General features: G+C 44.0%; 2 protein-coding genes and 1 long non-coding RNA gene across 6 annotated transcripts in view; 1 reads left to right on the forward strand and 2 right to left on the reverse strand.

Annotated features, from left to right (window-relative positions):
* TSPAN4 (tetraspanin 4) overlaps positions 1 to 7,740 on the reverse strand; it is a 645,425-nt gene extending 637,685 nt beyond the window's left edge. For both annotated transcript variants that reach the window (XM_039535294.1, XM_039535292.1), the window contains exon 1: positions 7,542 to 7,740. The gene's annotated coding sequence lies outside the window, so the exon portion shown is untranslated. The remainder of the gene's footprint in view (positions 1 to 7,541) is intronic.
* Positions 7,741 to 7,794: 54 nt separating this feature from the next.
* On the forward strand, positions 7,795 to 13,695 carry POLR2L (RNA polymerase II, I and III subunit L). Of its 2 annotated transcripts, none has more exons than XM_039535304.1 (3): positions 7,795 to 7,930; positions 9,604 to 9,711; positions 13,264 to 13,695. In XM_039535304.1, exons 2-3 carry the CDS (start codon positions 9,617 to 9,619, stop codon positions 13,370 to 13,372), a joined length of 204 nt encoding a protein of 67 aa, XP_039391238.1. In that variant the 5' UTR covers positions 7,795 to 7,930; positions 9,604 to 9,616; the 3' UTR covers positions 13,373 to 13,695. The 2 variants fall into 2 exon arrangements, with proteins under 2 accessions (XP_039391238.1, XP_039391239.1); XM_039535305.1 differs by lacking the exon at positions 7,795 to 7,930 and adding an exon at positions 8,284 to 8,502.
* LOC120403745 lies at positions 11,564 to 24,273 on the reverse strand. 2 transcript variants are annotated; one of them, XR_005597708.1, is made up of 3 exons: positions 24,024 to 24,273; positions 17,214 to 17,297; positions 11,564 to 12,912 (listed from the first exon to the last, which is right to left on the reverse strand). It is a non-coding gene; the product is annotated as an uncharacterized LOC120403745 (long non-coding RNA). The 2 variants fall into 2 exon arrangements; XR_005597709.1 differs by lacking the exon at positions 11,564 to 12,912 and adding an exon at positions 13,655 to 13,940.
* Positions 24,274 to 27,088: the final 2,815 nt, after the last annotated feature.

The following is a 27,088-nucleotide window of genomic DNA, read 5'->3' on the forward strand; positions in this document are numbered from 1 at the left end:
CAACATGGAGTACACAGGTGGTGGTGGATCTTATTGCTGTGTGGGGAGAAGAGTCTATGCAGGCAGAGCTCCGATCCAGCAGAAGAAACATTGACATCTATGCCACAATTCCACGGAGGATGGGGGAGAAGGGCTACCCCAGGGACACACAGAAGTGCCGCATGAAAATATAGGAGCTTTGGCAAGCATACCAGAAGACGAGGGAGGCAGACATTTTTGTTCTGCACCACAGACATGCCATTTTCACGAGGAGCTGCATGCAATTCTTGGCCTCAGTATTACCCCAAAAAGCTCCCTGGCTACCTCCCAGGAGCCCCGGGCAACCTCATTCAACAACGAGGAGGACACTGTCGATGAGGAGGAGAATGTGAGGCAGGCAAGCAGAAGATCTGTTCTGCCCTACAGCCAAGAACTGTTTTTAATCCTGGAGCCCATCCCTTCACAGGACCGGTTGGTGGTGGCGCATGATGCCGGGGAAGGCACCTCTGGTGAGTACACATTTCCAATCAAACTGCAGAGGTTATATGCTATTATTTTTTATGTTTAATCTGACCCCAAAAAAAGTAGGTGGAGTGAGTATTGGTGGCCATTCCAGCTACATAGAGGGTGCTCTCTGAAAAAGACTATTTATGTGCATGGGGATCCTCCAGGGAGATCTCTAGGAAGCTTTCATGGAGGTACTCTGCAATCCTTTGCAGAAGGTTTCTGGGAAGGGCTGCCTTATTTCGTCCACTAAAGTCCCTCTGCAGCCTCTGCTGAACCTGCTGCCATCTTTGCCCAGTTCTACATCCTCTCCCCCCAAATGTCAAATGAGGCGGGGCAGAAAGTGCGGTGTCCCTTGCACTCCACACCAGGCAAGGGTACAAGCACCAGAAGGTGCCCATTCCCATATCTTTGATTGTTATTGCAGTGCACCTATAAGCAAGCTTTCCTTGGTTTCTCCCCCTCACAGTGTTATCAGCCCTTTTACCCCAGGTTATCTTACTTTTCTTTGCTGTCTCGGTGTGTTTGTGTGCATAGTAAAACTTAACAGATTGAGGAGAAAAGGCTTGGTTGGTGGGAGTGGAGTTTGCAGGAGACAAAATGCAGTGGAGGGGACAGTTTGTTAAGGAGTAACACAGATAAAAGTGTCACATTACTCTGGCTCATTGCTGAAATCGGCTTTCAAAGCCTCACGGAAACACAGAGCACCTCAATATGTTCTTCTTATTGCCTTAGTGTCTGGCTGCTCAAAATTGGCTGCCAGGCAATCTGCCTCAGTACCCCACCCCAGCAGAAACTTCTCTCTCTTTGTTTCACTGATATTATTAAGCATACAGCAGGCAGCAATAACAATGGGGATATTGCTTTCACTGAGGTCTAACCTAGTAAGCAGACAGCGTCAGCAACCTTTTAAACATCCAAAGGCAGATTCCACCACCATTCTGCACTTGCTCAGCCTATGGTTGAACCAGTCCTTACTGCTGTCCAGGCTGCCATGGTACGGCTTCATGAGCCATGGAAGCAAGGGGTAGGCTGGGTCTCCCAGGATCACAATTGGCATTTCAACATCACCAATGGTTATTTTGCAGTCTGGAAAGAAAATCCCTGCTTGCAGCTTTCTGAACAGACCTGTGTTCCTAAAGATATGCACATCATGAACCTTTCCCGACCATCCCATATTGATGTCAGTGAAATGGCCACTGTGATCCACCAGCGCTTACAACACCATTGAGAAGTACCCCTTTCAGTTTATTTAGTCTTTGGGAAGGTGGTCAACCAAGATAGGGATATGCCTTCCGTCTATAGCCCTCCTGCCATTAGGGAACCCATCACGACAAAACCATCCACTATGTCCTGCACGTTACCCAAAGTCACTACCCTTCTTAGCAGAAGCCTGATAATGGCCCTGAAAACTTGGATCACAACAGATCTCATGGTAGATTTACTCACTCCAAACTGATGCACCACTGACCGGTAGCAGTCTGGGGTTGCAAGCTTCCACACAGCTATCGCCACTCACTTCTCCACTGTCAGAGCAGCTCTCGTTTTAGTATAGCTGCGCTTCAGGGCTGGGGAAAGCTCTTTATACAGTTCCTGGAAAGTGGCCTTACACATTCAGAAGTTCTGCAGCCACTTCTCGTCACTCCATAGCTGCAGAAAGATGCACTCCCACCAGTCAATGCTTGTTTCTCGGGCCCAGAAACTGCGCTGAACCATGTCAAGGTGATGCATGACACCCACCAACAACTGCAAACTGCTCTGCTCTATGTCTTCCAGCAGGGCTGCTTGCGTGGGATCACATTGTTCTGTGCGGCAGCTCATGCATCAGCTGTGTAAATACCGCAAGGTGTTTGTAATGCTCACAACAGCAGCGTACAGCTGAGTGGGGTCCATGTTTATCGTGCTATGGCGTCCGCACAGGTAACCCAGGCTTACGAAAAAGGCTGGTTTGTTTGCTGTTGATTTCAGGGAAGGAGGGAGGTAAGTGCATCATGGGAGGTTAACACCATGTTCCCATAACCACCTGCACCAATGTTTTGGTCCCATAAGGCATTGCAAGCCCAACCCAAAATTTTACTTGGCTACGTGCACTGTGAGATAGCTACCCACAGTGCAGTGTTCCATGCATCAATGCAAGTCCTGCTAGTGAGGATGCGCTCCGCCAACACAATGAGTGTAGCGTGGACACGCAAGATCAACTTGCTTAAATCGGAGGCTCGATGTCGACTTAACTTTGTAGTGTAGACACTTCGTAGGTGGGAGAATGAAAGAAGAAACCAGCAATTCCTTTCTCCCCCACCCCCTGCCCTCAACCTCTGATCCCTAAAATTCACACACTTTTTTCCTGTAAGATTTTTCACTCTCCTTGATTCATTTAAGAGTCAGTAGCGTGGCACTGAGAGGATACCACCCATGTTTAAGGCATCAGATTGACACTTCTGATGAACCAACTCTCCCTGAGATGGACCAAACATGTCAATAAAGATATTTCTTCTCTGAATGACCAAGGGAGAAAGCAGGAAGTGGACCTTCTGTTTCTAATTAGACAAAGTGCCAAATGTCCACAGATTTTTAAAAGGGTGCTGGTCAAGACTAACTGGTTTGAAATTTTACCTATCTCAAAGGAACACTTACAAAAAAGAATCCTTTTGACTTTCACCAAATGTGGGTTGCGATGGAGATACAATCAGAGCTTCCCACACCTGGGAAAATCAGGTCACAACAGGCCACATTCGCCACTACTCAGCACCTTTTGTGGTCATTTACCCCAGGTTAAATAAATGTACATTCAGAAATACACCCTCACTGCACAGGTGTAAATGTTCACACAAACATACAATGCAGCAGAGAATCAGTTCCTACCTGTATAGAGTGACCAGATAACAAGTGTAAAAAATTGGGATGGGAGTGGGAGGTAATAGGTGCCTATATAAGAAAAAGCCCCCCAAATCAGGACTGTCCCTATAAAATCAGGACATCTGGTCACCCTATACCTGCAAGAGAGTACAATCTCTCTCTCTCGCACAGACACCCTCCCTCCCTCCTCAGAGTATTATGAAAAGGAAGCCTCCAAACACATGCTTTAGTTTCTCAGCTTTACCAGCAGGCGGAGCAGGCATCTATCAAGCCACCATTCTGCAGTACAAACTACAAAAGGAGAAGGTCACAGGAGATGCAGCCTTTCAACATGGCTAGATGCAGAAAGTCACTTGCCCTCACACATTATAAAAACACTTTAGGGATGGTTCAGCCAGGCAGGTCACTTAATTGGCTGAATATTCTTAACCCTCTCACTTGAGAAGCAAAGGTGCCCCAGGGCAATGGAGTGGCTGCTGGAACAACAGACTACAGTATTTCACAGAAAGTGCTTTATGAAAAAGAGTAGGAAGGAGCATTTGCCTTGTATCAAACACGTATAATATAAGTATTCATCGCTGTGAGTGTTTTATACCCTACACCTAGCTGTACTTTGCAGGTTTACAAAGTCATCCACCCATCCAAAATCCTCAAGATGTGTTCAACCCCTACAGTGTTCACGCCAAGGTAAGTACAAGTAGCCTTCGAAAGTTATGCCAGCATCAAAGAGAATCTATACGTATATAACGTCTAGTGCATTAATCAGAGAATGGGTTATACAGATGTCTGTAATTTCATAACAAAGCAGCACAAATGGCAAAGTTTGCTTTAAGAGATGCCCCTCCAAAAATGTGTTGGGGGTGGGGGAAAAGGGTCTCGTGTCACACATCTTTATTCTTCAGAGAGAAGCAATTTATTCAATCAAACAAAAATATGAAACTAGTCCACAATCTGCCACCTGTTCCAATTCTATCCGTCTAGACGACCCTCTTATGATCATTGTTGAGGAACACTCTGATAGGGTCATTAGTTCTGAGCCATATGAAGCATCCTGCAACCTTTGATAACAGTTCAAAGACACAAAGATCAGGGGGCTGCAACTTACTGAAAGTGGTGGAAGGCCTGGGGAATGGTATAGTGTGAAAACGTCTTGGCATGTGAAATATAACTACACACTTCAAGGGGCACAGAGAACTCCAATACTTGCAAAAGGATATATTTTACAAGTAAGACCCAATTTGATTTAGTGCCAAAGAGCATGGGTTAGTATTAGAACATATAAAACATTTAAGGGTAGAGGAGCTGGGAAATCCCATGGGATGCAGCTATCCACCCAATGAAGTAGCAAGGAATCACCCTAACAAGAATGTGCCAAGATTCATAAATTACTGACTCTGCTTCTTAAAACACACAAATCTTTTAAACAGCCCGTTGTGGCTTGGCAGGCAAATACGCTCAGAATAACAGGATACACAATGTGCAGCATAAAATGTTCTCAAATGTAGAAATCTCTACAGTTCACAGAACATAACAATCCTTAAGTTTCACAAGATCAAAGGAGGACATAAAATCTATTAGATCATTAAGCCTCTCACCCAGCCAGGGTAGGCTGTACACACAGTACAGATCAGATGGTAAAATTAATACCACGTCTAGAGCATAGTAATGTTTTCTTGATGAAGATGCAAATGAAGTAATGTCTGAGAATTTAAATCCGAAAGTTGCTGTCAGGTTAAAATTCAGTTTTGTCTTCCTTAAAATTAATGAACACATTTCCACAACTTAACAGTAAAGCCTTGACCTACCTGAAGGGTTACCACTCTGTCACAAACCACCAGCAAGAGCACCTACCTTTCCCACTCTCGCTTCCTACTTTCTGCCTGCAAATACAAACACTTCTCTTCGCAGTTCAGCGAGAGAATTTCTGTAGATCCCCAGTTCTGAAAAGGTATCAAGTCACGATCTCTAAGTTCACGCACAAAAAAAAAATCAAAGGAGAAAAATAAATAATGAACACGCACACAGTTCTCATTGGCCTCAGAATCTACAGCTCTCAGCAGTTCATCTGCCACTGATGCCAAGTCAATTCATTCTGTTCACAGCTAAAGATAATTATTGTTCCTGGGACTGCAAAAATCATAGTCGCTTCGCTGGTGCTTAGAATTGTTTATAAGTGGTTTTATAATCCCAAACCTCATTTGTTATAATGGAAGTATTTGCTCTTCTACAGTTCAAACTGTGTCTGGAGTTTCTGTGTATTGGGTCAATAATCTATGTTTTCAAAATAAGAGTCATGTAAGATGTAGTAACATAAACTGTGCATTAAGACAATTATTTATATGCTGGGCAGTAATGGCTCCACACTGTGCATTGTATCAAATCTCAGAAACTTCAGAAAATTACCATTTTAAATAAAGAAAATTAGCATAATGTTACCGTTGTAACAAGCAGACAGTAAGAATTGTCAAGAGTCAGACTGATTCTCTATCTCACAATCCTCACCTCCCCAAAAAAACAACAAGATGTGCCCCTAATGCTGGCAGCAGCCACACCTGTTTACATTTTTAAGCACATATACTCTGCTACTAATACACTTCCTCACATCTTTAACTTAGTCTAATGAAATACCTCCAACAAACAAAACAAAACAATTTAAGACGCATCTTTACACATTACCAAAAGTCTCTTAGTTTTTGGGGTACACAATGAGATCATTTGTCACCTTGTCTACACCAACCCCTCAACTTCTCCTCAGTGGGGCATGACCCTTTCTTTCCCTGCTCTTCTCCCTAGATATTGCAGCAGCTTTCTAACAGTGCATGATGGAGCTCTACTGCCTTAGCACAAAGGAAATGAGCCAAGACTGGTGTGTGCCAGTGTTAAATTGGAACATTCTTACTTTGGCCACACATTGTCTTTTAAATTTACATTAACAACATGAGACACATTAACATTTGTCCCTTACAGGGCCATTTTCAAGTTTCATTTGGCTCTCGTTTAGATTATGTAAAAATAAACTCTCTTACCAACATAAAATAATTAGAACACTCCCCATTTTGTTTTAATTTAAATGAAAACCGTTGTTTTAAACCAGTAATCATCTCCCTGCTGTATGAGAAATTCATCACTAAGAACATGGAAGTGAAACTGACAATAAACAAGAATAAAAGAAACCATAGTGATTTTCTTCATACAAGCTGAGAGAAGCGTAAAAACTAAACAGAGTGGCAAAGAACTTGGATTTTTAAAAATTATTTATTTTTTAAAACTTGTATGTGCTATTAGTAACAGATAAACACATTTGTTTGCTACCAATAATTGATGTCTGTTTTTAATTTGGCAGAGTATGTGACTTTTTTTGTGCAAATACCTCCACAATTGCTGCCAGATTCAGGAACTTCACTTTTAATAGAAAAATTATTAAAATACAAAGCAGAACATCAGACTTCCCTTCCTGCAAATGTAGGGTGCCTTGAAGCACACCTCCATTGACCTTTGGAATGGTTACTTCAGCTTGAGAGATTTGTATTTGTACATAGTAAGTTTTTTGTATGACATCAAGTATCAGATCTATGAAGTGTCACTCGCTTGGACAGAGACTCCCTTTCGAATCAAAAGCACCATATTAATAAAATACTAGACAGCATTGTGAAATCAGGTCGGATTAATTTCCAAGGGCAGATTTTGTGTGGGTGTTTTTAAGTCTCTCCCCGTTAGGATAAGGGATTTTGCACTCTGTGGGGTTTTTTTGTTGTTTGCTTGTTTTTAAATCTCAGCTGGTCATCACGGCTTCCAAGCAGCCTTGGGGGCATGTCCTTGCAAACCACGACAGAACCCTAGGGGCATTTCTTGCATTGCAAAAAAGGAATCTACAATTAGCGGTGTCCAGAACAGAAACACCCCGTGCTCTGCCCTACTTACACCCCGAAACAACAACAGGTGATGAATGCCCTGAAGCAACCGAGAGAAGCCCCTCTTCAGCTCTACCTCTCCTCCCTGCTCCCCCCGCAAGCAGGCACAACTTGTTGGTGCTAAGCTGCAGCCACCAGTTGCACTTTCCACTCATGCACAAACCCAAACACTAGCTGGGCTGGGAGATGGGAGGGGGAGAAATCTGACTTCTTTTCCATCCCGTTATTAAAGCCCAAGCAACAAGTGTCTGCAGAGAGCGCATGGGAATCGTTAGGAGCGAAGAGAGATACCTGACACTGCGCCGCCGCTGCCTCCAGCCTCTGTGCTCCGCTGCTCCAGCTGCTGCTGGGCGCTCTACGCTTCGAGAGCGCCAGCTGCGACTCAGCGCACGCGAATCGCGAACCCTCCCTGAACGAGGCTATCTTGAGCCAAACGAGATGCCGTCGATTTGGGATGTACCATCCTGAAGCCGGGGGGGGTTGTTTATCTCCCCACACAGACGTGCGCTATGCCGTAGATCACTATTATCCCCGGTTGCATTGTGCCTTGTGTCTCGTCACTGACCCCCCCCCCGCCAAATCAGGTATAGTGGTATCGCCCACAGCGGGGCAACTGCCGTTGGAGGAGCAACCGCGGCGCGTGGGGTGAAGCTACCGGACGCGGTGCAGGCCCTGCTGAGGTAACTGGACCCACTAACTCGGGGAGGGCGCCAACTTCCCCTGCCTGGTCTCCGGGAGGCGGAGCGGGCCCCGCCGTCACCACCCCCTTCCCGGGAGCGGTTCCCCCGCCCGGAGCCATCCACCTGGGACCGGCCCGCGCCTCTTCCCTGCAGACACCCACCGGGGTCCCCCCCCCGGCTTCGCGCGCGCTTGGTACAGCGCTCGGCCAGGGAGCCCCGAGCGTCCCCTCCCCCTTATTCCGCCCGCAGGCGGGACGGGGAGATGGTCCTGGGCCGGCGCATCCGGGTGGGTGGGTGTAAGGCGGGGCCCTGCCCCGTGCGCGGCCCCGGGCGGTGGGCGTTAGGAAGCGGCGCGGAGTTGAAGGGCCCGGGGTCCCGCGGAAGGACCTGCAACCAGTCGCCGCGGGCCAGGCCCCCACCGTGAACCTTGTTTCTCCTCTAAACAAACCAGCCCGGAGCCGCTGCCTGCCGCCCTGGCTCTAGCACCGCTGTAGCGCGGAGCTCCCGTTCCATGAGCCACTTGATCCACTCAGACGCCGCCGCCCCCCCCCCTTTTTTATTTCTAATCCAAGGTATGTCTCGCAGGACACCATATACCACCCGTGTGAACCGCTTAAACGAGCGAGGCTGTGTCCACACTGCCACTTTCAGCGCTAAAACTAGTCATTCATTGGTATGAAAAAACACCCCCCCGAGGGACAAAAGTTTTAGCGCTGAAAAGCACCAGTATAGACCGCGCACCCGGCGATGAAGCTACCACCGCTCGTTAGGAGTGGGGGGTTTTATTGCCGGGAGAGCTCTCGCCCAGCAATAATACACTGCCCATGTCACAGCACTGCCACAGCCGCAGGGTAACATGGGTAGTGTAGACATCCCCTATACTGCCCATGTCACAGCATTGCCTTGGCCAAGCTGTAATGTGGGCAGTGTAGATATACTCTAAAGGGCCCTACACAGGCTCTTTAGGTGCCCCCGAGTGTCTCTTACATGGCTCTTTTTAGTAAATTTACCATCCCACTCCCAGAGCCTTTCCACTCCTGCAATAGGGAAAGGCTCCAGCAGTGGGGAAGCTGCCGGGGCCATTCACTGCACTGTGTACGTACCACAGTGAGGAATGGGAATGCAGCCTGCCTTTCACGGCAGTGTGGAAGTAGGTGTGTAATGCCTGTACTCTGCACACTGTGGTAAGTTGAGACATACCCTCAGGGGGTTGTGTTAAAACTGCGTGTGGACTGAAACTTGGCATACAGCTGCTCTATACTAATAATAGGTTAATCAATCCAGTAGTATCATTAAAATAAACAAAAGGAGAATGTTTATACTTGAGTGAAAGCAGCAAAGAATCCTGTGGCACCTTATAGACTAACAGACGTTTTGCATCCGAAGAAGTGGGTATTCACCCACGAAAGCTCATGCTGCAAAACGTCTGTTAGTCTATAAGGTGCCACAGGATTCTTTGCTGCTTCTACAGAACCAGACTAACACAGCTACCCCTCTGATACTATACTTGAGTGGTGGAGCTGACCCTTCCAGCAGTGGTGCAGTCCTGGAGTTCCCACCTCCCTTTTGCCCTATGTGAAAAACTTCCATGGTGATATTTTATAGATGCATCAAATGCATTCTGACATGTAAACACAAGTGGTAAGCATGTTATTTGGTTAATGTTTTGACAGTTACTGCAAGAAAATGATTATCCCAGTCAGATGCTTCACCTGCGGCAAAATAGTTGGAAATAAGTGGGAGGCATATCTTGGCCTTCTGCAAGCAGAGTACACAGAAGGGTAAGTATTTCTTTATGCTCCTTGGCCCTGATCTTGCAAAGACTTAGCCAGACCTGGTCTATGCTACAGAGGTAGATTGACGTAAGGCATCTTATGTTGACTTATATTACAATGGTGCTCCTGCTGATGTAAATTGCCCACTACATTGACTTAATAACACCACCTTCACGAGAGATGTGGAGCTTAGGTCGATGTAGCTAGGGTGGTGCAGTGTCCGTGTAGACACTGGAGACCGGCCCCATCGCTGACAGTCAGCCACCAGGTTCACAGCTCTTCCCCCCTGCACTGTCAGCAGGGCATTGGGCTCAAGGGGAGCTGGAGAGGAAATGTGAAATAGTAGCCGTGAAACTGACAAGAATGTCAATTCACTTCTGGCAAGCTCCTGCTGTAAAATTGATCCCCACCCTGGGCACACAGTGCCCCTTGCTCCAGCTATCAGTGCCCCACAATGCCCCACTGCAGTTGGAGCAAGTGCTCCTGGTGAAGATGTAAACCACTGGCAGAAGGATGGTAGCATGGACACCAACAGCTGATTTAATTGCTGTGGTGGCTGTAGGTTGACCTAATTTTGTAGCGTAGACAGGCCCTCAGTATTCATCCATTGACTTCATTGGGGGTAGTGCCTTAAGTATATGTGTAAATATTCACAGGCCCTAGTTTGCCACTTGACTGCTTTCCCTGCCTGTTAAGTTTCCAGCAGGGTTATAGGAGTTTTCACCAGCCCCCCTATGTCTTGTCTGTAAAATGAACAAGGGCACCCACAACTTGATTTTTCAGATATACTTGGCACTCACATCTCTTATTGAAGTCAGTAAGTGTTCAGCAACTTAGAAAAACTACCCTTTCTGTCCAGCGCTTTTTCTAATAGCTGAAGGGGGAGCTATAATGGAGACTTCACCACAAAGCCACACCACTGTTCCTTCAACCATACAGGCAGAAAAAAGCTGTTATGTCACCTAGTGAATCCTTGTGCCACCTAGCCAAAAGGATGATCAGAGGCTTGAGTAAAGACCCAACAATCTCAGGCTATGTCTACACTACAGTTTATGTTGGCATAACTTACATCACTCAGGGTGTGAATAAACCACCCCGAGTGACATAATTTATACCAACATAAGCATTGGTGTGGACGGCCCTATGTCAGCAGGAGAGTTTCTTCTGTCAACATGCTACTGCCTCTCACAGGGGCAGGAGTAGTTAAGCCAGTGGAAGAGCTCTCTATCACTGGCATAGAGCAGCTACTAGTGAGTGCCTCTGTATACTCTCTAGTGTAGCAATGCCCTTAGATGAATACTGTATGGGGGGGAAATAAACTGAATTCAACTTTGCCAGCAGTTTGTTACATCAGGACTGCAACTGGAAAATACATGAAAGAGGAGGGGATGAAAAGTGGAGGCCAAGATTGTCAATAGTAACTAGTAATTTTGGGTATCTACCCACTTGAGCTGTGTGCTGGAGTATGTAATTTCTGAAAGTCAAGCCCTTTTTAAGGTGTCTCAAGTTGGACACCCAAATTTGCTAGTCATCTTTGAGAGCTGACTGAGGGTTTTTTTGGGAGTATGTTCTATTCTTCAGATGAAATGATTAATCACATAATTTTCTCTCAATATTTGGTTGATAACCATAACGCTACTCCACATTTAACACAGTCTACTTGGAGCTGCCCAAGAACTAAAATTATCCTGTAACTTGAAGGAGACTTCTCTCAAGTCACGCTATAAATCTCAATTATGTACCAGACAGATCCTAAGTGTCTGCTTCAACATTAGGAAGCATAACACTGTGCATTGAAAATAAGCTTTCCTTTCATAAGTCATTTAAAAGTAAATCACACAAATCATTTGTAATTTTTTACTGTTATGTACAATTGGCAGATCAGAAAAAATAATTCATTATGCATTTGACAATTCATTATGTATTACTACTTCCAGTGTTTATTCTGCATAGTCTGTTTCCCGTTAAGACAATTTCTAACAAATCCAGCTTTCAGTGAGGGTTGAGGCTTAAGACTCCCAGCTTTACCAGAGAGACTATGAAGATGAGATTAGTTTTAAAAAAAAAAAAAAACTAAAACCTAAAATCTTCCCTTGACTAGCCGTTAAACACATGGGGATTCCTAATCCACCCCTTTAGCCTCTTCAGAGCTTCTTGCCAAGGTTGTAGAAAAGACTTATCTCACAACTGAGATTTTATTTCTCATTTGTCAGTTGTGTTCGATGAATGTGCCAGGCACTACTTTTCCTAAATCCCATTGCTATCCTGGAGTGCATACTTGTAAGTGCCCTTCCAGAAAGATCACACCAATGGATGTTGTTGAGCTCAGATACTACAGGTCCAGGAAACAAATTATGGCAATGTGTTATAGTGTTAATTATAGCCTATAGTAACGATACAGAGCAGGCTTCTAAGAATTTTTTTTGTAATGCTCTTTTTAATAGCTATTTATCGTGGCTGTTTTCAGTGGTAGCTTACTAATTACCATTCAGTTCCAAGATAGTGTATTTGTTTTTTCAGTCTTTAATTTAAGTAACTCTACTTAGAGGAATGCCAAAGCCATCATGAACTATTTGTATGTGGCAGAAATGTATGTTTGAGACTTGATAGGATTGTTTTGACATATTGTGGACCTGGTTCTGATCTCACTAGTGTAAATCAGGAGCAATTCAACTTTGTGGAGTTACACCATTGTAATATCAGAAGAAGGGCTTCTGGCTCTAGAACTTGGGCTACGACTACACTAGCCAGGTTCCTAGTTAGTATAGATGTGACCAAACCATATCCAAGTAACTGGCTTAAAATCCCAGACAGTTTAAGGCTTTTATCACAGTAGTGGGGATGCTGTTATAGTACAAGTTTCTAAACAGCATCCCTGTTACCAGGGTAATGTTTCTGATCATTCAGATTTTTAAACCAGAGTAGGTCACCCTCTATGCTACCAATTGCAACAATAGTGAAACCAAGTCCCCTTACTCAGTTGTTATACTGTAAGCATGGGCTTATTTAAAAGTCATGTTCACAACCATGAAGTCTAAAAAGATGTTTCCTAGCAGGAAGAACTTGCATTCAGCAGACTGGTCATGGGTTGAGTTTGACATGGTCTTTCATAGTGGAGAGAATCCTTCTGAACTAGACATAGAGCGTTTGGATTTCCAAAAGCAGTTAATTGTGTCCCCATGGGAATTAGGCAGTCAGATTTACCACCTGTAAGAACAAGGTGGAAATATCAATGTCAGTTTGACTCTGTGTTTAACTTTAGTTCCACAGAAAGGGTTGGACCCCCTTCTTTAATTAATCTGACAGGAAGAGCAGGCTTCAGCTATGTATCCTGCTCAGCAACAACACTGGAAAAGAACATTAACAGAAATAAGATACCTGTCCAGGACTGAGCAGGAGCTCTTAAAAGCTGCTAACTACCCCTGTGTTTCTCTTGTCACTCTAGTTTAAAGTATTTTGTCACTCTTAAATTTAAGTTTTAAGTATGTCGCTTAGGGCCACTTTCAATGCTACTATTCTAAGGAATGCTTTTTCACTGTGTCATTTGTTCATTGTCAGGGATGCCCTGGATGCCCTAGGATTGAAGAGATACTGTTGCCGTCGCATGCTGCTAGCCCACGTGGATCTGATTGAGAAGCTCTTGAATTATGCCCCTCTGGAGAAATAAGCAGTGGGTGGATGGTTTCATACTACAGCCATATGGGCCAAAAAGCACCACTAGCAAGTCTCCAACTGGACTGTTTAGGAATTAGAGAGATGCAAGCCATTCATACACCAGCCAGTGAAGGATTTCACTTTCCAGCCGCTAATCTCTTCCAAGGAAGCATTTGAAAGATGAAATCCACTTACAGTCCAGCATTGGAGTTTAAAGTATGGATAGAAGGTTTTTTGCAGCAGCTTGACAGTCAAGTAGGCAGTTTCCCTTTCCTTCAGTCCTTTTAAGAAATTTTCACCCAGTAACAGTATTTAATAAATTTTTTATGAAATGTAGCCAAGTTGTTTAGTGATTATTACAGAATTGTATTTAGTTATTCCCTTTCTCTCCCCAATCCAATTTCAGTTTCTGGATTAGGGTTTTAGTGTCCACTAAACTTGAAATTCCTTGTGTTAAAGTTAAAACACCACTCAATGCTGAGATGAAGTTGTTCCTTCTCTTGAGCAGTTGTCTACACTAGTGGTCAGTGAAGAGGCTGGGTCTGAAGTTCTGAGTTCCAACAGAGTAAGGAAAATAGGTACTGTGTAAGAAGAGAGAGGTCATTTTGTAAGAGCAGACATTCCTCTTCACTGTCAGTGATAGTAGGGGGTATTTCCTACCCCTGTGAAGGAGGCAGATGGCCTTCCCTAGAACTAAGTTTGGGAGCACCTATGCTTCAGTTAGTTTAGAACATTGACTTTGGAAAAGCAAAGGGAGCAATGATTATAGCCCTGATCCTGCACACACTTAACAGGCTTAACTTGTGAGTTGTTCCTCTAAAGCCAATTAACAACTTAAGTGAAGTTGAGAATGCATATTAGTATTGGCAGGACAGAGGTCTATGGCCTTGATCCTGCAAGGTGCTGAGCACCCTCCATCTGATTCAGCAAAGCAGGTAGTTGGGTGCTCAACTTAAGAATACATGAGTAGTCCTATTGAAGTCAGTAGGCCAATTCACATCTTAATGTAACATATGTACTTAACTGCTTTCCTGAATCAGGGCCAGAATGCTCAGCAGCTTGCAGGACTGAACACTGGGTCCTCAGCAGTAATGCACATAAATCTTGGCTGTTACCTCTTTAAGAAAGAGTGAGTGTTAGGCAAGTCTTTCCACCACAAGTCTGGAGGATAGTCACCCCTTAACCTTGGGATGCTGTCAGAAGAGACATCAATTTAGTATCATAGCTAAAGGAAGGACTGTACTTCTTACAGCACCCTTCTCAGCATGTGGCACCTCTATCTCTTCTGGCTGAAAGACTTAGTTTCCTCATACAATTTCCCCCCCTCACCACCCACAAAGAGTAAGAGGCACAGGTCCTGCATTGTGTGCATGCCCAGAACTCTCACCCTTGAGAATGCAGCTTCAGCCTACATGCAAATGTCAGACATAATTCATAGCCACACTAGGTTGCTAGAAGATAAACTGGAGCAGATAATACAATAATTCTCTAACTTGGAGACCATATTCCTTGGCAACATTCACTTTCTTGGCACATACAGCTCAGCTACTGAGTAAAAAGTAACTGGATTTTTTCCCCATAAAGAAAACTGCAAAGTTGGGTTAAACAAAATCTGGTTTCTAGATGAGTGCTATTTGATAACTAGGACTATTACTGGGCACAACTGCCTCAATACAATGGACCAGTTTTGCCACAATACTTTTCATTGGGCGTTAACAATTCTGTATAAAAGAGAAGTTACCAAGGTTCTAACTATATTGATCAGTCCCAGGAATCTTTATAGTTTAAACTTCCTTTTCAGTTTATTACTGACAGTTTTCCAAATGAAAAACTGCTGAATGTGGACTGTTTATTTTAAAAGACATGCTTTATCCTAATGCAAAGGGCATTAAGTGATTAGTTTTGGCATTTGTGTTTCACAGTTGGATAGCTTATGTTCTGCACATCTGCCATATTATCTAGGAAAAATACATTAAAAACATTCTGTTTAAGGCTTCATGGTTAAAGGGACACAGTCGTGTACATTAGGTACCTTTCCAAAAGTAGACTCTTCCATTGGAGAACAATCCTGCACACTGGTGTGCAGAGGCTGGATTAAATGAGCTAACATGGATTTATTTCTAGTAATTCCTGTGATATTAAGCAAGTACCCTGTTTTTACACACTTGTTAAAAAAAGTCATCTTGGGGACACAAGTCTATTTTCTTTCAGAACAGATGCAACACAATGTAGTGTGATAATAGAGGCAGAAGCTCTAGAACTCTGTTTGTGTAGGTCCTACAATGGAAGTAGTGATTCATTTCTTAAAACCACAGATCTAGTTCAAAAGACATGGAGGGGGGCTCAACAGACATGCTTCTCTTGGGCTCCCATTGTGTTTGTGCTTAAATCTTGAACTTTCCTACCTTATGACTCCAAATTGAGTCTCTTGCAGTCAAAGACTGGACCTTTTGCTTTTTTTTTTTTTTTTAAGTGGGAATGGTAAGTCAGTAAACAAGCACTGGAAAAAAAAAATACAGCACCTCAGACAACCTGTCCGCACCATAGTCCTAGCTAAGGTCCTGGATCTGTCAAACATCCTGAGATTTTATATCAGCACAGAAAATGATCTGTCATGAGATCACACAAATGGACAATGTACTGGAACAGGCTAGTGCTTGCCTCAATACCACAAACCCTGGAGCTTTAGGAATAAAGAAGGTGGAAGGTGCTGAGCAGGAATGAGCAAAAAACACTAGAAGATGCAACAGAGGTACATGAAGTACTTGACTTCAATTTTGAAGTCTTAGCTCAATCTCTTAACCTATACTTTGCTAATTTTGGGACTACAGATAAGGAAGAATCTGTATTTAGTTAGCTAATTAGAAAACCTAGAGGCTGATCTCATCGGTATGAAGAAACTAGCATAGAGTCCTTATGAAATATGACTAAAGCCATAAGCAGTAAGGAAACAGTTCTCCAACTTTCTTCTGATACAATACAGTCTGTGGCCCGAGAGCCATCTATAGTGTTTTCCCAGGTACTCAGACAAAAATACATGCTTTTATCCCTTTGAAGCAAAGCTTTTTAGGAAGAAAATTTAAGGTTGTATTGTAGCTAGCCAAATGAAAAAAATGTAAGAGACAAGACATAAGAGGACTGTGAGGCAGCAAAAAGACTGAGAATATAATGCAGCAGCAGCTTGTGAAGTTGTGCCATAGACACTAAGGCCCAGATCCAAAGCAACTTGGGTGGTGCAACACTGAGCAGCCCTGTGCCTAACTTTTAGGGATGGCTTGTGGGAGAGGGGAAGTAACAGGAACACCACCATGATCCAGAAAGCCTCTTTAGTTGTGGAAGCAAGGAAAGAATTAATAAGAATTTGAAGGGGATTTTAATGCATGTTAGTCAGTCAGCAAAAGTCAGGCCATACTGTAACCCTAATGACGTGGCCAGGATTTCACCCCTGGTCCTTTGACTATGAATGCTCCGAGAGTGGTTCTCTTCCTACAGCTATGACTTAGATGTTGTATAAGAAAAGTGAAGGATAAATGCTAGAGTCTAACATGAGCACATCAGATCGTCTTTCTAGGCCACCAAGTCTATTTGAAAAGAGTAATCAAACTGATGCACAGCAGAAATAATCAATATTGAACCTTGAAAGCTAAGATGGGGGAGGGGGTTGTTTTTCTAGGCAAACTTGATCTGCCCAGAATCTTCACAAACGGAGAACTTTTCACTTCAGCTTAGTTTACTCAGAAACACACTGTAGAAAGAGATTGTGCTACTGGGGCAACACTAAATTAAATGTAGAAATCTGTCAGCTAGAGGACCTATAGATATCTCAGAGATTTCACCACAGTATAGTCGCTTACCTGCTTCATAATCATTTTTATTTTCCAAGTGGAGTTTGGAATTCTATGGTGGAAGGATGCATCTGAGATTATATTAACCTGAAACTAGAACACACATCAAATAAAAATACATTAATAGAAAGAATTAAACAACTAAAAGCAACCTGAATTATAGACTGAGTCACTGGATGTTCGGTGCCTAGCACAATGAGGCCTGATCTTTGACTGGGTTTTTAGGACTCTAACAAAAATGGTGAGTGAGCAATAAGAGACAGCTATTTAAGGGGGGTGGGGGAGGGATAGCTCAGTGGTTTGCACATTGACCTGTTAAACCCAGGGTTATAGTTCAATCCTTGAGGGGGCCATTTTGGGATCTGGGGCAAAAAATCTGTCAGGGACAATACTTGGTCCTGCTGTGAAGGCAGGGGACTGGACTTGACGACCTTTCAAGATCCCTTCCAGTTCTATGAGATAGGTATATCTCCATATCAGAATTATTAGAAGTTCTTCAGGGTAGAGATTGTGCTAGATCCTTTACAAAGACACAATGGGGCATCAGTAGTATTGCAACATTGTTTATAGTTCTTTGAAACAGCAATTTTAACAAAGATATTCTCATGCAGCACATGAACTGAACTAAGTTTAGTGCAGCTGCACACAAAATCTTGGGCCTCAGACCTTCAAGGGCAGTTCTACTCTGAAAAGTGACCCTGTAAGCATCTCATTGGAGGGTTCCACTTTATTGTCTCGTTAGTGACTCCAGATCAAGTATCCTGAGTTTACGTGATTTTCCAGCTGCCAGTCCTGCAAATTCAACCTGGACTTTGAGACTGTTGATGAATGAAGATATAACATAGCCCTTTTTGCTAGCGATCTGCACTTCCACTCGAGATTAACATGGGAGCATTCTTAGGAGGATCCAGGGCCGTCCGGGAGGCAAATGGGGCAATTTGCCCCGGGCCCTACAGGGGCCCCCACGAGAGTTTTTCGAGGGCCCTGGAGCAGGGTCCTTCACTCACTCCGGGGGCCCCAGAAAACTGTTGTGGGGCCCGGGCCCCTGGAGCTTCTTCCGCTCCAGGTCTTTGGCAGCAATTGGGGGTCCTTCCACTCTGGGACCCACTGCCCAAGTGCCCCGAAGACCCATGGCGAGGGGTCCTTCCGCCCCGGGACCCGCCGCCGAAGTGCCAGGTCTTCAGCAGCAATTCTCCCTGCCGCCGAAGACCCCAGGCCTCCTGAATCCTCTGGGCGGCCCTGGGAAGATCTCTACATACCAGCACTTTGTAGAGAAGTTTGCACCTGCTGTGGCTTTGGCACCCTATTTACAGAGCGATACACACAGTCAAAGCCTCAGTGAGCCAGTCAGACACCTCCTTTCATAATGCCCTTCTATATAACTATAACCAAGATGCAGCACACAGGATTTCCATAGCCTGACCCACTTTTTTGTGGTACCTACTCTACATGTGCTGTGCTGAATGTAATCATAATGCCTTGTAAGAGCTGAATCAGAAATAGATGCAGGAAAATCCTTTATTTATCCTTCCCAAATGTAAGAGCAAGAGCTTTACTAAACCCAGTTGGTTATTTTCTGCTTTTGGGGGCAGACCTAATGGTGATCAAAGAAAACATATCAGCTGTTGGGCATGCAAGGAATAAACATAGTTAACACTCCTAAAAAGCCAAATGTTATGGGCTATGGCCTAAGTTTTCCAGAAGTGACTAGTGACTTTGCATGCCCAATATGAGATAATTTGAAGGGACCTGGGTTTCAGGGGGCAGACGCTTAGGACTTTCTGAATATCAGACCCCTCTACAAAGTGTCTTAAGTTGAGTACCCCAAAAGTCACCAGTTGCTTTTGAAAAATTTAGGCCTGTGGTTTTAAACAAGAAGGACCTGAGCCAAAAAGTTAGGATCCACACTTTGCTCAGTATCAGTGCCATGTCTGTCTACTTGAAATTAACTAGACAAGGGCCTGCACTAAACCCCTGGATTTGAATGTATTCTACCTCAATATTATGCTCTTCTTAATACCATGGTATCTCAATGTTTTAAATATGCCATGTGTATTAAACAAAATCATCATCAATACCTCTCTTTAGGGACCCGATCTGGGATGCTGACCTCAATGAGCTTCGAATGTGGCCCAACAGCCTAATCTGATCCTCCCTTGACAGGCAGGACTCCCATTGCTTTACCTGGGATGTTTTCCATATCTCTGCCCCAATGAAGGCCATGTTAACTACTTGCCAGGAGCAGAACCACCCCAGCTAATTAGCACACTCATTTGCATAACTTAAAAACAAGCAGTAAATATGTACAGCTATGGGGAAGGAAGGACAGGCTTATAGCTAAGGTACTGGGCTGGGTCTCAAGAGATCTGAGTGCAGTAGCAGAGCCAAGGACAGATTTCCCACGTGAGCTTAGATGAGTCACCTAATTTCGCTGTGCCTCAATTTCTCCCACTTGTGAGACCGCTAGCTAGTTTATGAGGCTTTCAGATACCATTGTGACAAATACCACAGAAAAGTCCAGCTGATATAATAGTCCTAACATTTGCTTCTACTTGTATCTTTCCAGACTGATAAATAGAAGTGGCTTTTTGAAGACTGCAGGTCACTTGCAATAAGTTGATCAGCTTCATACTCATTCTGCAATTACAGCACAGTCAGGAACTAGGTTCTATTATTCCTCTACGGGTTGTGTTCAGCCCTTGGGCACCGTACTGTGCACTCCTGCAATATTGGATGGAGCTTTTACTGGGAATTGAATTGTGTACAGAAACCCTACCCCTGGGTTGGCAGACACACAGTGCAGAACATAACAGGTAGGTTAACCACTTTAACCATCCCTTTCTAGATATATTTCCTGCTTTCCCTTATTAAATAACTTGTTTAAAAACTGCTAGTGGGAAAGGAGAAAAACCTCATAAGTTCTCCAACAGGTGGAGTCTTTAAATCAAGATGGGATCTCTTTCTAGAAGAGATACTCAAGTTCAGTGAATAGTTGTTGGGCTTGAAAGTCTATGCAAGATTTCAGATTATATTATCATCACAGTAGTCCTTGCTAGTCTAAAATCTATCAAGTTATAGCCTAGTGATCTCAACTTGTTTATTCACAGACTGCTGTGACTACTACAAGCTATGGGGGGTTTTCACTAAGGCCTGTCTATATTACTAGCATTAGCCTTGTTCAGATATGAATGAGACGAGATGAGTGGCGCTAAATGTAACTGACTAGTCATCACAAAACAGGACAAACGATGTTCAGCACTGCGTCAGCTATTCACGATTAAACCCTGGGTTGCTGAAACAGAACTTGTCTTTGTCTACACTGACCAGTTAGTACCAGGCCAGCTAACACGACTCTTACCAATTGTCTTTAAACGCAGTAACATTTTCTAACGTACAGAAGCCCTAAAGCTAACAGGGCCCTGAAAAATTGGAAGTTCAGTACTTTTATAATTAAGTTTACAAATAAATTCACAATAATGAAAAACTGAACACCTGGGCTGGAAGTGTAGAACAAGAGGCTTTGCTTAAGTTCATGCTAGAAATTTAACGAAACGAAACTGAATTAACTTTGTCTTGAGCTGTAGGCCTTTCCCCGTGCAGCCCAAGCTATTAACTGTACTTTTTTCTAACTAGCAATAGCCGTTAGACCAGGAGGGCTTCCTCCAGGAATGAGCTAGCAAATGAAAGCATTAAGTTAATAATGGCTTGAGCGTGTCAGATCATTATGGAGAAAGCCTACAGCACCAAGCACTGCTAACTTGATTTTTTATTGTCAGCGTGGCTTTAAGAAAACCCCCTTTGGTTCCAGTCAGTGTTAAGTGTGGCCTTGACAAATGGCTGTTCTTCTCCATTAAGCATAATTTCAAGAGGCAAAAAATAATTAAAATCCAGTGTTGAGTAATTGTTTGTTTGCCAAACAAAACCACCCCTATCATCCTCTAGGGATTATTGAGTTACCCCAACCAAATTACAGCCGAAGGAGATTCACATCAACATCAGACACTGTGATGGGCACGAGAAACGTGATGGCGGTGAGGGGGGGGAAAGTCACTGGGTCAGCTACAAAAGGAAACGTTTCAAGATGCACAAGGGCAGGGCTTGATGGTTACGGAGAAATTCTGGAAGGCAGGTGGCTGGGGGAGGCCAGAGTTCCAATTCTTTTTGTGGGATAGACTTGCTGTTGATTTCCTTGGAAAGAATTCTGCCCACCATTTAGTCATGTTAATAATACAGTTTAGAATGCCCTTTGCCCCATCCCCACAAACACCTTACCAGTAGACAGACCACCCTGTACCACCTCAGCCCTCTGCCAATGCCGACTCAACTAGAAAGGCTATACAGCATGCCCAGAAGGACAGCTAATTCAGATCTTGAGCCAGGGCAGATCATTCCAAAGGAAAGTGACCCTTCCAGAGAATTCGCTGCCAGCAGTGCCCTCCCTTCTGCTTAAACTTCCCCTCTTCCCTCCCTTCAAAATCCTCTCCTAGGCTGAAGTTTCTAATGCTTGCTCCATAGTTATTTATTACTTAGGGAAATGTGCATGAGCCAAGCATGAAAGATGGTGCTTTGGGCCCCAATCCTCCAATGATCTCTCTCTGGAAGGACCCCCCGGGAGCTCAGTTGAAATCAATGGGGGTCTACCTGCATCCTTCCTTGATCAGGAAGTTACATTGGCGATATCTTTCTCCTATGCCTTAAAAATATAGTGTTCAGATATCTCAAAAAACAGCCATTGGATCATGTCCAAATATAAATCCACCACAACAACTAGGGAAAACACAACAGGTAATATATTGGAAGAGGAGCACACTGAGGCCAAGAGAATATTGTCTCCATTTCTAGCTGTACTATTCATAACTGAAGCCAGGTATCATGTTGCTATATTAGTATGTGGTATTGATTTGTTCTTAATACAGTGAAATGCCCCTGTAATGAACTCTGCTGTGCCCTTAATGATTTCATATCAAAAGATGTTATGTGCCTTGCTCATAACAGGGTAACTGCAGCTCCAGAAATAGCAAACCTCATAATAAAATGTTATGGAGGATCCTGGATTTCAATATAAAAAGGACTTGGCTGTACTCAAGGGCTTAGTGGAAACAAATGCATACTTAAGGGTTGTATTAAAGTCATGTCAGTGACCAAATTACACCAGCACCAGGAGACGCTACTTCAGGCAGTGACTGAGCCCTGGGTCCCCAAGACACTTGTAGACAAATGCTGTACAGAGTGAATTTAATCCCGTGGACCAGATGACAAGAAAACAGCTGGGTTCCCCAGCTTCTGACAGCTGCTGACTAGGGAAGGGTGGAGTGCAGAGGGGGACTGTAGTAATGGGAAAGAAATCATAAAAAAAAAAAAGGACTCAGAATTTAAGGAACGCCTGCATTCTAAATCTGTCTCTATCACTGATTCATAATGTTGCCTCGGGCATGTCACTTTACCTAGCTCTCCCAATCTATGGAGAGAATAAATCCATTTACCTCTCTCTCCTGAGATGTTGGGAGATTTGTTATCCAGTGTTTGCAGGGGGACAGATTTCCAAGGGCTCACCTCCCACAGTTAGGGCCTGACATTCAAGAGATCTCAGCTCCTGTTTAGGCACATAAATCAGGGCCAGGTATTCAATAGCACTCAGTGCCCAGGAGCTCCCATTGTGATGCTCATGGCCAGACTGTCAGGAAAGCACAGCCCGCAATGTGCTTTGCCCTTGCAAAAAGTGGGCCCATTGTGTTCTGAAGCACTGCACATGCTAAGATATTACTATTAAAAGTTAGTGGATTACACACAGCAGAAGGTCTAAGAACTGCTTCAATAATGCAGTTGCCTCACTTTAAGTTTCTCCTGCACATGGGCCTCATATAAGAGAAATATTGACTCTGGCAGTGGAATACAGGTTGAGAACAGCAGTGGAGTCAGACTTAAGCTCTGTGGAGCAGGAACGGAGAAAAAGGAAAGAGAATTAATTGTTGGCATCCTATAAACCACAGGTGGTTTGTTAATTACCAGGATATCTACCAACTAACATACATGAGAAACAAGAGGGCAAGACTTGCAACTGATGAGAGAACAAATTCCCTGTTTTAAACAGTTAAGAAGTGAGGCACTAGGGGATTTAGGGCCTGATCTAAAGCCCACTGAGGTCAGTGGGAATCTTTCCTTGGCCTTTGGATCAGGCCCTTAGAAGTGATCACTAATAAAGAGGAAGTCAGAGTTTCCCCTGATACACGAACAGCCCTCTCCTCACTCTGCCAACGGTGCTTCCAGCAGGGGTCACCGATGTCTGGCAAGGTCTGCACACCCACTTGTCAGTTTCACTCACTTGTTGCAAGCAAGTGCATTTTCAAGTCAAGCTAATATAGTAAGGGAATCAATATGTCAGTCCCTTATGAGAGAACAACACGATGAGCGATAAGCAACACAGGTTCATAAAGAACAGATCCTACCAGACAAACCTGATTGCCTCCTTTGACAAAATTGCAGATTTAGCTGACAAAGGGAATAAAGAGAATTTAATATAGCTAGATGAAGACAGGCTTTAGGCAGAGTCTCTTGTGGAAAAATAGCAGATTGGGATGAGTTGTCTTCTGATTAGAAGACATCGGAGAGTTTCCTGTTATCCAGTGCTGTAGAGAGAAATAGTCATATAAATAAACAAGTTGCTAAGAAGATCCAAGTACAAGTTTCAACACTTCCATGGGAGAGACTGGCTGCAAAGTCATCACATAGAGTCAGCCACAATCCTGGGAAATAGCCGAACTTGGGAGGAAAAGTTTCTATATCTCCCCACCCCCAAAGAGGGGACTTAATGGCACTTACCTTATACAAGAGATATTTAAGGAGACACTGGAAAGATCCACTTCCCGTTCCTACTCATCCTTTCCTACATCCCCTCTTCTTCTCTCTCCTGCCTCCTCAGTGCTCCTTTCACACACACAGAAATAAGGTGTCAGTTGATTATCAAGCACATAAACTCCACTCTGCTTCTTTGCTCTATTCTTCCCCCAGACCAAGGCCTTATCTTGGCAATAAGCTCAACAACCTCCCTGCCCCAGCATGGAGCTCATTAGAGCATATGGACACCTTGCTAGGAGAAACTTCCTGTTAGGGAGGCTACTGAAGACAAGCTAATCACCTGAATGTGCCACACCTGGAATATTCTCCTTAGCTGTTTTCAAGCAGATGAACAGGGAGATCTCTCCTTTCCCCTCACACCTGTAGATAACCGGAAAGCAGTTCAGAGGCGTTGACTTGGACTGTAAGCTACTGGGGTATGGACTGTCATTTATTCTACTGGCAGAGTTCCTGAGATGCAATGAGTCTCAGATGTCAGTGCATCTTTTCTTTAACAATTGCATCTGCAACATAATGGATGATGACGGATTCAGTATCTTCCTCAGAAAAATTCTAAACTGTTGCCACTCTATCTCTAGCCTACTTCCTGCTAGATACCTGCAGGGCCCACAAGATGACACTGTGCTACAATGTGTGCGCACAGCCCCTAGCGCAATGGGACCCCATCTCAGCTGAGGACTAGTGCTAGTGCAATAGAAAGAGAAGCACTTTCCAAGGGTGTGTGGAGAATACAGTTTATCTCTGTTCATATACAAATTTCAGAAACGTTCTGCCTATAAAACAAACAGAACTGAATTAACTCAAAGCAAAACGATATTTGCCACTGAACAAAAATTGAAATACTTGCTGAAACTAGATTTGTTTTCCCGATTGAAATCAATGTAATAGAAATGCTGTTGACGTTCAGCATTTTCATGGCTACATAACCGCTTCGATGCAATAATTTTTATTATTATTATTTCTGTTAGAGGAGCACTTTCAGGTCCCCCGACAGATAAGAGTTGGGCTAGACCTTGACATGGTAAGAGAAACCTGACAAGCTAAAGGGACAAGACAAAGGAAATACCCGTAGCCCTGTCTGTACAAATGGGAAACAGAGGCACGGAAAGACTAACACCCAGATTTTTCAAAAGGGCCCAGCTGCATCTATGAGTGGGGCCAGATTTTTAGGTGAGCTCAGCTCCCATTTGGGAAAATCTGGGTTTAGATGCCTAAGGTGCTGTCCCCTCCTCAGCTCCATAGAGAACAGAGGAAGCTGGCAGATGCTGAGCACGTATGACAATCTGTCCCCTTCTTCTAGGTGCATAAACAAGCACAGAACTCTTTTGACTTGGCCAAATCTGTGGCAGAGCTGGCAAATGAACTCGAATCTCCTAACTCCCTGTCCAGGGCTTTAGCCACAGTTAAATAAAAAGTTTTATTGCGGGAGGTTTGTATTTTAAAAATCCAGCTCCATTCTGTTTGATTTAGGGGGTGTATGAGTCTGAAATCTGGATAAAGCATTGAAATATTCCTTTTGAGACAATTGTCACATGGCTATAGACGTGACAGACCATAAATAAATTAACCCTGAGCCGAACCCCATCAACATAGCATGAGGTATGAAGCAAAGATGCATCAGATCAGTCTTGGGCTGGATATTATTTAAAGAATGGCCCGGGGGGTGGGGAGGGAATAAATTACACTATTGATCACATTTGCGGATCAGACAAAACTGGAAGGGACTGAAAAAACAGAGGAGGCTGAATAGAAATTACAGTGTGACAAAGAGAGATGGGCAAGTCGAAATGTGATGAGGTCTGAGTCAGCTAAATGTACAATACTATGTGATGCACAAGCGTAGGCACATATAACAGGAGAGTGCTGTCTCAAGAGGAGCAATGTGGAAAATGAATGCAGGGGTGGGGCTAGTCTGCAATGTGACACTGATGGAAAAAAAGATAAAAATGCCCTTCAGCGGTATATAACCAGGGTTGGTACCTGTAGGAATAGAGGGATAAGGATGGCTCTTTTTACAACCTTGACTTAGATAGGATTTATTATTTGTACTGCAATAAAGCCTAGCAGCCTTAGTGTGTCGGGTGCTGCACGTACTCATACAGCTAGACACTAGAACTCTAAATAGACAAGACAGGCAAAAGGAAGAAAGAGGAGTCTGTGGCAGAGCCAGGAACTGATCCTGATCTCCTGAGTCCCAGCCCAGTCTTACCCATAAGACTGTCACTCCACTCAGTCTACATTTTGGTGCCTCACATTACAAAACAGGCATCAACAGCTTAGAAAATCCAAAGCAAGGGGGTTAAAAGTTTAGAAGATCTGAACTGTGAAGAGAGGCCTAAATGTGGATTAAATAGGCAGCTCTTGGAGGAAAAGGACCAGAGAAACATACCAAAGCTAAGCAATAGCTCAGTATCTCTGAGAGCATGTGGTCCAACGATTACAGTACAGCATTTTATAATACTGGATCCTACAGAAAATCCACACATATGACTGTGATTCAGGACCTCTGGATTCCATTGCCTGCTTTGCTTCTGACTTGCTGTGTGGTCTTGGACAAGATTTGGCCACTCTGTGCCTTGGTTTCCCCATCAGTAAAATGGAGATAATACCTCACATGGGTGCTGTGAGCCTTAATAAATGCTTATGAGATTCCCTTCAATGAAAGGGCCTTGGGAAGCAGCTAGGATAATGTTTCCATTACCAGTGTGAAAGGTTTTAATATAAAGATATAGGGCAGGATTATATATAGTGCTTCAGAGTGGCCAGAGCCCTGGCTTGAAAATTAAACTGGGCATGTCAGGTTGGAGAGAAAGCAGTGTGTGTGCTGTGGATGACCTGCCGATGAGCTTGGATATTCCTGGGAGAGGCAGCCGGCCTAGACATCCCTCAGGTAGGGGAGCAGCTGGTGCTTTGTCGCTGCCAGTGTGTGAGAACCGGTCAGCTAAAACTCCAGGGGAACTCAAGTAGAAGTGAGGCCCTCTCCCTGCAGGGAGCAGTGCTTCTTTGAAAACCTGAGCAGGTTTCTATGG

The sequence above is a fragment of the Mauremys reevesii genome, linkage group 4, assembly GCF_016161935.1.
Source record: "Mauremys reevesii isolate NIE-2019 linkage group 4, ASM1616193v1, whole genome shotgun sequence".
Lineage (NCBI taxonomy): Eukaryota > Metazoa > Chordata > Testudines > Geoemydidae > Mauremys > Mauremys reevesii.